This window comes from Mytilus californianus, unplaced genomic scaffold (genome assembly GCF_021869535.1).
Source record: "Mytilus californianus isolate M0D057914Y unplaced genomic scaffold, xbMytCali1.0.p SCAF_2, whole genome shotgun sequence".
Lineage (NCBI taxonomy): Eukaryota > Metazoa > Mollusca > Bivalvia > Mytilida > Mytilidae > Mytilus > Mytilus californianus.
This window is the reverse complement of record NW_026262668.1, coordinates 132504124-132518119: the sequence shown is the minus strand read 5'-3', so window position 1 is coordinate 132518119 and position 13996 is coordinate 132504124. Positions and strand designations below refer to the sequence as shown.

Here is a 13996-nt window from a genome sequence, read left to right as displayed (position 1 = left end):
AAGCAGAAATTGCCCTATCAAAAGTATAGGTACCGAGACATGCAAAGAGCTATATGACCAAAACCGGGCCTTAAAATAATAGTCAAATCTATTAAGGTCAATTTTGTCTGAGGTTGTTGAAACCATAGGTTCTTAATAATTTCCTTATTTATGAATGGACAATTTAAGGAAGGTATGTTAAACATCATGTCAGTACCGAGTTCGAAATTCATCAATCCTTTATCTGTTTTGACATACAAGAATCGATAAATACGGGCAACGTTTTAAGATTGTTTCGACTCACAAAACATGAAAAAAATGTCTCTGGCATTGGTACTAATCGTTTTTCTACGTAGCTGCACCTTATAGGAGCTTACTAGCCCACAATTGACAGTTTTTGTTTTCTTTTATTCATCTGGATGATTGTTATAGTGGGACGAGGACTATAGCCATTAAAAATCCAGAAAGAAAGAAGTATATATCAGAAAAGGGTACGATGTTAAAACTGTCTAATCAAGTAGAGGCTGTTTTGTCAGTTTTAATTGTAGTTGTGCGACAACCATTTTAAGGAAAACGTTAGGATATATATATGTTTTTTTCTTATTTGTTCGGATTATATAAATTATATTTAAAATAGAAATTTCAAGTAAAAGTACAAATATATAGAAAATAAAAGATGAAAACGCAAGTTTTTTGTTCCTGAGATACCAACTGTTCCTCGAGGCGAAGCCGAGGGCAATAGTTAGTTTCAAAGGGATAACAAACTTGTTATTACACTCATAACAAGTCGGTAAGTGTTTTATTATACCGAACAAAACAACATTCTCAGAAGACTACATACATCACTTGAAAAAATAGTCACATAAACATGCACAAGGTGAACTATCAGGTTTTTGTTTTGCTCGTGTGGTATTTGTCAATAATTTATTTACTAAAATCAAGACCAGGAATCCTTGTGTAAAAATTCCCGTGCATATAATAAACGCTAGCTATCATAAATTATCGTACACCAAAGCAATCCCAGATTATGAAGACGACGACACCCCATACCATAAATTTGTTATGTTTTACTTTTTTCTTTTTTAATTGCTTCTGGTAAGTAATATATTAATTTAAAATAACGACGACAGACACATACAGATTATACCGTTTACGATATTTCAGAGGTTAACGTCGCCAGGCGCACAAATCCAAGCATTATACTTTATAGTCAATGACGTCGTTGTTGTCCAATAAAAAATTAGTATGAAAAAGTACGGGAAATATGTTTATAAAACTATTGACCGGGGTAAAAGTCTTTGAAACTATTGACTGGCAAATAGTCTGTGGAATGAAATAGCACAAATATTTCATTATTTTTTGTATAGAAAAAACATACTAAGGTATAATAATAAGATATATTACAATTGATTTGGTTAATTAAATGCTTCTTCTTACAATTGCCACTTCTGATCTATCTTAGATTTTCGTGCAGGGGTTTAGAAAAATACAATGTATTTTTTCACACTTATCAAATATTTCAAATATTCTATTCCTCCATATTTTGAGGGCAATATGTTCTTACATCTACATTTGTATATATATAGTATTTAAATAGCAACATAATATTATTTACTGTTATACTGTTAACAAAAGCCTCAGACACACCAAAAATGACTGCTTTTGCGCTAAAAGGCAAGAAAATCTCATAATTTCTAATCCAGTCTATCATGGATAGCCAGACATTTTTTACAAAGTTACAATCCCCAAAAAATGGGAAATATGTTTCCTCTGATATGAACAAAAGGTATATAGTTCAGTTTTTTTTTTATTTGCATTTAAATAAAAATGAATTACATGGTGAAATCCTATGAACAATCTTGAAAAGGAAATTTTGTAAAAAGGAATTTCTGGTTATAATGAAAGGCATGGAGTAAATAGTATTCAAATCTTCTATCTGCATATCTAAATCTAGTTCCCAATTATTACGGGAAGATAAAGCTAATACTTTATTATCTTCCATAAATAATTCCTTAAAAAATTACAGGATTTTGATTCTCTTTTAACTTTATCTACCAACTTATTTTCAATATTGTCCAATTTAGAACTATCTTCTATCATACTTTTCCATCTATTTGGAATTGCACTAATAAAACCATTACATTCAACAAAATTAGTAGTGATATACATTTTTCTTAAATTCTTCATACGAAAATAATGTATTATTATCTGACACCAGATCGTTAATAAAGAATACACTATAATCAATACATTTGCACTTCGAAATCATCTTGACATCTATTTTAATTGTTGGGTTCAGCCATATGGACTGGGCCAGAATATCAGTATTTCAACTTTCAACGTATTTTGCAACTTGGAAAAATTTACCAGGATATCATGCCATAAGGAATTGACTTTCTTAGCTAAATAAAGTAATCTATATAAATGTAAAATTTTCTCTCCCCGAATGTTTGTATATAGTTTAGCAGGAAAACTTTTCAAGGTGAGTAATTTTCTGGATCAAATAATTTATACAACGATAAAATAAGTTGTTACACATTCCTGATATAGACGTTAGAATTTCTCAATATTTCTGTTATTTAGAAAAAAAGAAGTATTTGTTTAAATTCGGTGTATAATTATGAATGTATTTTTATCAATTCACTGTGGTTCTGTTGTTTCTCAGTACACTGATATTATGGAAATACTTTATATCTAATCATAGTCATGCTTGCTCAAACATCTAAGTGGTATAAGTCTATAAATCGGTTGACGAATTTGTTGTCGGTGAACTATCATTCTTTTTGAAGTGAAATTCCTGTTTGACCAATGTAAAAAAGGGACGAAAGATACCTGAGGGACAGTCAAACTCATAGATCGAAAACAAACTGACAACACCATGGCCAAAAATAAAAAGACAAATAGACAAATAATAGTACAAATGACACGACATACAAAACCAAAGACTAAGCAACACGAACCCAACCAAAAACTGGGGGTGATCTCAGGTGCTCTGGAAGGGTAAGCAGATCCTCTTCCACATGTGGCACCCATCGTGTTGCTAATGTTATTACAAATCCGGTAAATAGTCTAATTCGGTAAGTCATATTCGTGAAAAGGGAGAATTCGGTAAGTCATATTCGTGAAAAGGGAGGGTATTGTAGTTACGACATAAGGAACATATCCGATATCATCTGTGAAACGGTTATTCCATAACGGTCAACCAACTCGTGATGGCGTCCGTAACATTTACGAAGGGATGACTTCAACTTCACCATTTGGAACTCTTGGTTTAATAGCTTCCTTGTGAGCAGCAATTCTCTATCAAGGAAATCATGATAGGAAACACAAGCCCGGGAATATCGTATCAATTGGGAGGTATATACTCCGTATGCAGTCGCTGCTGGAATGTTGCTACATAGAAATGGAAAGTTCACAATTGGGAAGCTAAAATCATCTCTTTTGTCGTACAGTTTTGTTTTCAACCGACCCTCATTGTCAATTTCTAGACGTAAGTCAAGATATGAGGCAGACTTTACTGTATCTGTAGTATCCTTGATCTCTAGTTCGATGGGATAGATTCGTTCAACATAGTCACCAAATTTTGTATTATTTAGTGAGAGAACATCATCTATATAGCGGAACGTAGAGTTAAAGGATATTGCTAACTTCTTATCTTTCTTCCTAAGAAGGTAATCTTCGTCACAACCATAACATTGTCAGTTTATCTGTTGGCGCTTTCGGTCGTTCATTCGGCTCTGCAGATAGTACATGAACGTCATAGTTATAAAACAGCTGTGTATATTCATTTTCGATTTAGATATTGTTAATGCTTTTGTATATGCAATTAAAAAAGTTTCATTGTCAATAAATATTTAAAAAAAACGGAAAAACTAGAATAGACACATTTCCGCAAAGGTCAAAATATTCACTGCATGACGTGTTTCGTACGGAACGATCTCTTATATGTGGCTATGCTCTCTTAAATGACTAAATACAATGTAGTTTATCATCGGTTTGTCGAATTTAGTTTTTTACAGATTGGACAAGTAGCAAAATAAATTAAATTCACAGATTTACTACTGATGTTTGCGTTTATTTTAATAAAATATCACCGGACTTGAATACAAAAGCTTCTCCCTCAACGATGTAATCATATGTTTCACATCGAGGGCCTCCAAATATCTGTAAACTTAGAAATTCCTCCGTATGATATTTACGTAAATACATGTAGAATGTTTAAGCTGCCAGACGTTGATACACAATATGATAAAGTGATTGACAATCAGAGTTTAAACTCTGCAACTTGTTATTGAACCAAGTGCCGGCGCACTGGTTAATAGACTCCCGTATAATCGAAACATAAATTAACTCTAAAGTTCTGTTTCCACACTTTTACTTTTAAAGTGTGGTGATTGATTACAACAAAATAGTAGAAATGACATTGAATCTTTAAAAGAGGATTTGTTTCAGTATTGGATTTCATTGAGGGATACAAACTTTAAACATGTAATGATGCAGGAACAAATATGTGTTTGAATAATCCACCATGTTGAAACAATAGCATAATTATATTTAGATTGGATTTTCCTATTTGCAGTTTCTTGCTATTACAGATAAGAAGAAAGTAAGTTATCTTTTCTTCTCCATCGTTTTTAAAACACAAGGTGTGTGATCAAGTAAATATAAAACAAACAATACTTTTTAAAGTCGGATGATATCTAAATGTCATTAATATGTCGTTTATTTACATATAACAAGACTGTTAACTCACTCTGATCACGTAGCGTATTATTTAATTCTCTGCCTATTAATGTAGTATAAAGCTACTATTTTAGAAGAAACGAACATGCTCATAAAAAATAAGGCAAGCTGTAAGATAAAATGACATTGAAAAAAATTATTATATAGCTAATTTGTCGAACTCTGCTTGTATATGATGTATGCCTTTGGAGAAGAAGGCGTATGGGTTTTTCTTTTGAACAATTAATCATATGTTACTCTGATAAACCATGAACCTTGCCTTGAATCATTCGAAATATAATGGCTTTTATACACCCTGGCAAAGGTGGCATAAGACAGACTTGGCACAACTTGCAGGAATTTTATTGGTCTTCAAATTCGTAATTTATTAAATTTCTAATTGTTCCGATTCAAGCCTTTGGTAACAAAACCCGAATCTTGCGTACTAAATATTCAGTCATGTATCTTTGATCAATCAGTTTCAACAACCACTTGGTTGCTGCCAATGCAGCTAGTGGTTTTGTCCCCGACGTTATCACCAGCCCATGAGTCAACACTCCTAGGTCGGGGTGGGGAGGGGGAGGGAAGGAACTTGGACCCATTTTTGGTAGGGTGAGCAGCTGAGTCATCTAATCCCCACCCTCTACGCTGTTTCTTGGAGATATAACTAGATTTAACATGAAATGTCTGTGATTTATAGAATATTTAATCCATTTGAAGTCCATTTGAAAAACATAGGTTTTTCTACCAAAAGCGTAAATGGCCGTATCCAGATATGCACGATAATTTTTATGTTTTGTTTTAACTTTCAATGCTTTCATTGGGTTTTTCAACTGTTCTAATTCGAATGCCAATGAGGAGTGATATGTTGTCATCTGGAATAATAAATTCAAGTAATTGTATCAAACTAAGAAAACATGTGTGATTGATGTGAGTTAACTAGATCAAAGGATTAGTTGTCCACAGCTATACAAACACGAATGAAACTGAAAAAAAACATCTGACGTTATTACTTAAATTGACACCAAAAACCAAAATGATATTAGCAAAAAAATCTTCATTGCTCTGTGTTTATGAAATATTTCTCTTGAAGACAGCAAGGAAGCAAAATGCATTTGTATTTAAATGAAAAACCAAAGCATTAGATTATTTATTTTAGAGTTTAGGTTTAGATGTTTCTATTTTTTTCATTTTTGAAAACTTGAAAATTACAAATCTGTTAAAAATGCATTTTAAATACATTTGTTAGAATTTACAATTCACACGAATGTTTAGAAATATGACATAAAGCTATCAGGGCCTCCGGATACACACACATCAAGCTGTGATAATGTGAACTTCGTAAGTTTAACCATCTCCTCTGTATCCACTGTTTCGGGAATGACATGATCTAAATGATTTGTTATTTTTGTCAATGTTCAGAGTATACATAATGCTATTTACTAAGAGTTCCGTCTTTCTTTCTTCTACTTATATTTTTGTGGCCTATTTTCCTTCTTTTTTGCCAATCCCTATACCATTTGTGTTGTTCTGTTTGAAATGTTATTTGTATTTTATCGACGTCATTAAAATCCATTAAGTCAGCACAAATATAACATAGTTTACTTACATGAGCAACACGATGGGTACCGCATGTAGAGCAAGATCAGCTTACCCTTTCGTAACACCTGATATCACCTCCGGTTTATGGTGGGGTTCGTGTTTATCATTCAAGCATCTTTGGCCTCTGCTTACAGATGTTGAGTAAATTACAAGTTCAGGCATGGAATAGACAAAATATGGAAGGGAAAACTGTTATCCGAATCCCATGAGTTCTAACTCGATTAAGACTAGGTTCTTTAATGGAGGGAAAAAGCATTTCCTGTTATCCTGTATCACCGATCACACAGTTGAACTAATATTCGTCTTCATGTTTTTAGTTTTTGGTATCATCCTATAAAATACCATCAGCAAGGGTTCTGTTTTTGCTAAACTATAAACTAAAACAAAATAATATTTCTGATTTGGCAAATAGCAACATCATGGGATCAAACGGCGATATGCAAATTAAACAGTAAAGTTTTGCATCATTTTATGATATATTAATATATACGACAATCATTGGTTCGGCAACATGAACAATCATGTAAAATTGATTTGAACAAACTATCATTCGTTCATTAAATATTGCATAGCAACTCGGAACAAATTATATTAAACCAGTCCATTGTTTTGTCGGTTTTAATGTAAAGAAAACATTGTCCACAGCATGTATCGGAGTTCAGTATTTTTGTGATTTTACTTTATACCCTTTATTACTTAGCTGACACTTCCATGTTATAGAAATTGTATAAAACAGCAACCAATACAACAAAAACAAAATATCTAGAGGACAATATATGATCTAAACAATAAACAAACATAAAAGACACAAGGAGATATCAAGGAGAAATAAAAAAAACATTAGTTCAAAAATGTAACAAAAAAATACTATGGTTGCAAATATCAGGGTAAAATGACAAAAAAAACTATCAATTAAAACTAAACAGAAAACAAGCTCAGCAAAGCAAGTCCTATGAAAAAACGGAGAATAACTCAGCCACTCAAAAAGAATAATTAGTTCTTGTGTAACTAGTTAAACCCGACGTGTATTTTTTTCCGGTTACAAGAATCTAAAATATATGTTCTCATTTGAAAATATATTAGAAACCAATTTCTGTTTAGCATTTGAATTCGACGAAGCTCGTTTATCAATCCTTTGTGTGTTATTTAATTAAAATTAAGAGAAAAATTGAGATAAAAAAAGACTATAAATATATTACTTATTTGCTAAAAATAAATGGCAAATATTTCCTGCATTTTCATGCCGAACATGAAACTGATTAAATTGAAAGTATTTTTGTCACATGCTAAAAATAATGCTCTAATTGCAGGTTATTTAATGTAAGTTGAAACTGACTATGGAGGTTGGTGATTTAGACTTTGATTTAAACTCAACTATCATGCAAAACAGCAGTAACATAACAAATGGCACAACTAAACTGGATTATTATGGTGTAACATTAACAGCTGTATTTAGTGTGTGGTTAATACTGATTATAATATTTGCAGTTATAGGAAATATACTGGTCATGTTAGCGATTCTGCTGGATAAAGACGTGCAGCGAAAGGATAACGGCACCAATTTATTCCTTTTTAATCTTGCATTTTCTGATGTAATGACAGCAGTATGTGCAGCTCCTGTTTCGCTGTATACTCTTATTCACGAGGAATGGCATTTTGGATCTTTTTTTTGTAGCTTGAATCTTATCCTAAACGTGATATTTTTGTTTACGTCTATTCATAGTTTGATGTATATAAGTATTCATAAATATCTATCTGTAAAACGATTATCGCAGTGTGAAAAACGACCTGTCAACAGATATGTTTGTTACGGTATGATTGCAGCATCATGGATATGGGCAGTTCTATTTGCCCTCGTCACAACATTTGTTTTAACTGAAGCTGAATATAAAGTTAAAACAACACAATGTGGTCCGAAATATCCGATTTTTACAGTTAAATCTGTAACCCTGTCTTTGAGCAATTTATTAATAAACTTAGTGCTTCCATTTATAATTATGCTCATTATGTACTTGAAGATATTTTATATAATAAGAGGTACTGCTGTCTTTAGACGTCAGTCATCCTGTAGTGATTCAAGCTTAAAATGGACGGCTGGTGAGAAGGCTGCAATAAATACTCTAATTATTGTCTTAGCATGTTTCGTAATATGTTGGCTCCCATACTTATTCTACACGAACTATGTATTCTTCACGGCGGACAAGGATTCAATTCCAGCCTTTCTAAATCCATTGGTAAGTTAAATCAAAATAACTTTTTTTATTTTATTTTACGGTAGATATTGATAAAAAAAACAAGGGAGACAATAAAAGACAACAAAAAACCTAGAATATAACAAACTTATCGAACAAATCACTAGTCAGAAAGCTGAAGCTTTTGCCACACGTAACTCGCCAAAACCAAATGATGATCAGATGCTCCAAAAGGATAAAAATTCCTCTTTCACCAATGGCATCAGCTGTGCTGAAAACTAAAAAATAACATCCGGTTATTCAGTTAATAATAATTGAACTATAGCTATGACACATATACAGGTTTTCCTCTGTTGTTAACCAAATGGTAATAACCTCCGTAAAATGCTTGGAGAGATTTATTTTTTTATTTGGTCTTAATAGTTTCCTATTTGCAGCTTAATGTATATGGAAGTAGCAAATATCCATCACGAAAATCATGAAAGGACACACACGCTATTAAATATCTATCAACCGTGAGATCTTTACTCCATTTTTTTTTATGTTTCTTCATAAAAATAGAAATTCTCTTTGAATAATGAAGTCAGCTCCTTTATAGTTAAGTTTAGTTCTCAGCCAAGCCAATTCTTACTCTTCTAGTATTGTTAGGAAGCAGATCTTAATGCATACCTAGCATCCTTTCATTCAAGATCAAACGTTTGATGGAATAGATCCAATCAACATAGTTACCAAACCTTACATTGCTTTCAATAACTGCTAGCATTCTATAATACGGTATAAAACTCATTGAAGAGCAGCTATTTGCTTAAAGAAAAAAATGAGTGCTGTTTTAACAAGTTTATCAATTATTTCACAGAGAAACGTTTAAAAATGAATAAATATTACAAATGAGTCATTGATAAAGGATTGATGTGTATTTCATTGCCTTTGGTTGATTAGTGGGTAACAAAGTTACCGATCTATAGACTATATTGGATTTCTTGTTTCAGGCTTATTATTTTGGATTTACAAACAGCGCCTGTAATCCCGTTATTTATGCATTTCGGTTTCCAGATTTTAAAAGAGGCTACATAGAAATTCTGGAAAAGTTTACCTGCTGTAGTAGGAGTACGGGTAAGTGTAAAAGTAATATAAGAATTAACGATAAAAATGGTTTTTATAAAGTTAACTGTAGGAACAGAAGGATTTGCAACATATAAAAAAAAAAGCAAAACCAAAAACAATATGACAATCTATTTTCATAATATAAGTTACCAAATTACCATGGCAATGTTAGGATACAATAATCAGCATTTTCTCATATTTCCCTAAAAGAATACTTGGTAAGTCATGCATATTCAATATAATTCTTAGCAGATTTTTTGTGAAAAGAACTACTGGCCTTTAAATTCTCTTATTTTTAATGTCAGTTTGACCTATTTAATGTGTGTGTATTAAATGTAATATATACATTTAATACACAATTTAATACACACTGTGAGCAAAGTATTCGGTGTCTTAGTTTATACCAATGAAAAGTCTCTTATCTGATGACAGATCTAAACTATAGTGTGTTCTATAGAGATATTTAAATACATGTACCATTATTTATACAGTCGTCATCAATCTTTTATTTTTATTTTAGCATGTGAAAGCGTCCAGAAAACAGATGGAGATCTCAGGGAAAAAATTGACCTAATAGACAATAAGGCAGACAAAACAAAAATATCAAAGGATAATATGCAATAAGACAACCTTAGGGAATTATGTCATTGGTTAATTCGATCTATGATAAAGTAACAAGACAAACAAATAATGTGTTGTAGTTGTGTAACACTAATATTGTGTATATTGGTTATGTTAAAGAGAATAAAGGCAATCCAAGAATGATTATTGCGATTACCAAACCATAATTCATGCAACTGTTGAACTGTAATACTAATTAAAACAACAAACGAACATATGTACGAATAACTAATATAAGGCATATGACCTGTCTATTTTGCTCATGCATTGGTTACCAGACTTCCGTCTTCCTTTCTTTGTCTTAAATATTGCCACGAGTGTTTTCTTGTCTTCAACAATACAGCGGGTACCCCGGATGTGCATACTGTTAGTTATACTTGTTGTAAATGTTTGTATTATTCTACCGGCCATTGTCTTGCCTTATCACAGACTATTACTTATCATTTATCTCCAAGATGGTATCTTTGGGTAAAGAAATTGAACTCAATTTCTCCTTCATGAGGCTCTTTAGCTGTGTGGGACACATTCATGCAAAACTTTGTCCGTCCGGAATGGCATCATTTAATTAATTCGATGCCTGGTATGGGAAAAGAGCAACACTCGCTGCTTGTGAATGCACCCTTGCAACAACTCTTTTTGAGACAGCAAGTGGTTTGTTGCAAGGCCAAATTTCTGATCCTGTAAAGCAAACTATATTTCCCTAGCGGCAGTCCAAACTTCCAAATTCCACAACCATCATCCCGATGAACCCATTGTGTAGTCCTTGCCTTTAACGTTTATTGTAAAAAAAGAGGCGGAAGATACTTGTTTTCATCCTGAAGATACACTATAGGGGTTTTTTTTTCTCGTCAGTTATTACACCATATCTTTTTTTTTGCTGTGCAATAATTACCAGTAGACGTTAATAAACCAAACAAAAGTATATTTAACAAAAATGCAGAATTCCAAGGTAATTTCAAAAGAGGAAGTTCATAGAACCTGCCAAAATCAAACGCTTTACTATATCTACTAACGGAACAATTGGAAAACAACTGTCATATTCCTGACTTGTTACAGGCACTTACCGAAGAAAATGATGGGTTAAGTCTGATTTTATTTCTATCTTAACTTACTTGTTTGCAATAACAACATACATCTGACTTTTAACATGAGTAAAGTGACATGTCAAAATAGACAATTTTGTCATTTCGGAGCCTTTTACAGCTTGCTTTACGGCATGGGTGTTGATTTATTCGCTAGACAAGTGTTACGATCCGACCACATCATCAGATAATGAGGTCGGATTGTAACCTTTGGCTAGCGACGACGAAGTTTTGCTCATTGTTGAATTCCGCACGCTGACCTATAGATGCTTATATCTGTGTGATTTGGTCTTTGATGGATAAATGTCTCAATGACAATCAGACCACATCTTTTTATCTTTCCATTTTTCATACTTAGAAATCTGTACATTTGTTTGTTGAAAATATCAAGTACCGATCCCTTATGTAATATCAATTAAGAAGCTTACCATTTAGATTATCAAGCATAATTATCTAATATAACCAATGCATAGGTTATCAAAAATATAGAGTTTGTGTAGTTTAGTGGTAAAATTTGAAGATATATTTCGAGTATGTCTGTATATTTTTAAGTAATCAAAGATTTTTTTTTATTTTTGTTTAGTTAAAAGTTGTTTTGTTTGTTTGTACCCCCCCCCCCCCCCCCCCACCCCCCCACCGCACAGATGAATTGTATAAAGATAATTATGTTTGACAATATGCCATATGACATGGATGGGATGGAACACGTATGAAGTAAGATAAAAGAATATAAACTACCAAATAAGTATACTTTAAAATTAACCTAGTTATTCAATCCAAACGTTTTGCAATGATCGTTTCCCCATCCAATCTGATAATTAAACAAGTTAAAGTCGGAGATGTAGTTTGATAAAGTTTGCAATTTTGTCAATCTAATGGAACAATAAACAACTGTCATTCAAGTTGGAGGTTTAGCTAGCTATAAAACCAAGTTAAACCAATCATTTTCTTCGGGAAATGCCTGTATCAAGTCAGGAATACTGTGGATTGATTTATTTTCGTGGAAACCATTTTTCGTGGATTGGGGAAAACTTGCATTTTCGTGGATATTTGATTTCGTGGTTTTGCCAAAATCTGCATACATTCTTATAGAAAATTAGTAATTAGTTGTACATTGGAATTCGTGGTTCCCGGGTAACCACGAATTCCACGAAAATTGGTATCTAACGAATAATAATGAATCCACAGTATGACAGTTGTTTTTCACTTGTTCCTTTGATTGATAGCGTTTGATTTTGTCAGCTTTTATGGACTTCACCCTTTTTGAGTTTGTCTTGGAGTTTGGTACTTTTTTATACTGTTTTTAACAAAACCAGAACTCAATATTATAATCTGTTTAATTCTGCCTGCACATCATTTCAACTAAATGAAATGTGGAGTTCAAGACTAGAAAGGAATAACAGTGCCAACTCTGATAGAGAGGCAACCTTATGCCGGGTTATTTGCCTGTATCGATTATTTCGATGTTTTTTTTAAATTTTAAATACCAGTTTAAGATGCTGACAGATTAATGAGAATTAGACCCCGTTAACACTTGGACATTTAGATCGATTTAAAGTAGATCGGTTCACTTTAGATTTAAGCCAAATGTGAACGCAATTGAAGCGATCTTTAATCGGTCTAAACTAAAACACCAAAAGAGGTAGTTCAGTTTGAATCGATCTAAAGTGAACCGATCTAACGTTAAATGTGAACGCAGAGATCGATCTTAACTAGTACGATTGAATCGAAAATAATTTGTGCGCATGAATGGCGGCAAAATTACATGTGCAATTTATTACAAAATGAATGACCAACATAAAAGGGCTGAAAATTAACAAAACTATACGAACAGCGGTATCAACATTTGAAGTTGTAATTCAAGTGAAACAATAACTTCATCCTTTATTTTTGTACAAGCGTGTGTATCAACTCATTAATTTGATTAAATATTTCTATTTATACACAGTGTTTAAAATTTCACGGGTAATTAGGTCATATCGATTGCATTTCTAATTGAAGCGTGAACGCAGTGGTTCAGATTAGAACGATAGAGATTGTTAGGATTAAAGATAATGTCAACGCTAACTGGTTTTATTAAGATCGATTCAAATTTAGATCGATTCAAAAAATGCTAGTGTGAACGGGGTCTAAGACATATAGTTCAGTATAGATGGGATAAAGAAGATGTAATAGAATGATGTGCGTTTCAAATATAGATACAAAAATGGGATATATTTAAAGAATAGTCCTAATGTTTTGATTTTATGCATTACGTTGATCAATTTTGATTTAATTCAAATTCAATGTGCGAAATTGTCATTATTTGCTGCTTCAGGAAATTCTGATTAGGACGACCGATGTTCAAATCTTGTAATATGAAGAAGCAAAAATTCATATCAATGGGTCATGACTGAACAGTGTGGAAACACGAAGTTTTATCGAGCACCAATTTTGTAGTTTTACTGTTGATATTCACCCCACATGCACCAATTTTAGAATAGTTTTTTGATATAATAAACTTTCTTGTGTTTTATCCGAATTCTTGACATTTTAATTGTGTATACACTCCTACTTGTCCATACAATTTTCACACCTGAAAGTGAGAGTGACCTCCATTTAAAATAAATAGCGAACTTTTAGATTTTAGACTTTATATATTTTTATTCAAGCGTCTTCTTTTAAAGTGAACGTAAAATTAACCAAAGGCATGTT

The 13996-nt window shown here is 32.4% G+C and overlaps 1 protein-coding gene across 5 annotated transcripts in view; it reads left to right on the top strand.

The window, feature by feature from the left end:
• The window catches only part of LOC127731070 (alpha-2A adrenergic receptor-like), a 64652-nt gene that overhangs the window by 19380 nt on the left and 31276 nt on the right, over nt 1-13996 (top strand). Inside the window, exons 1-4 of one of the 5 annotated variants that reach the window (XM_052239921.1) lie at nt 4187-4585; nt 7614-8537; nt 9485-9608; nt 10120-10365. The exons of 1 other annotated variant lie outside the window; for it this stretch is intronic. In XM_052239921.1, coding sequence (XP_052095881.1) covers nt 7641-8537; nt 9485-9608; nt 10120-10223 — 1125 coding nt within the window. In that variant the 5' untranslated portion in view covers nt 4187-4585; nt 7614-7640 and the 3' untranslated portion in view covers nt 10224-10365. Of the gene's footprint in view, nt 1-4173; nt 4586-7613; nt 8538-9484; nt 9609-10119; nt 10366-13996 lie in introns of those variants that run through there. 3 more of the 5 variants (XM_052239928.1, XM_052239927.1, XM_052239926.1) reach the window with 3 other exon arrangements.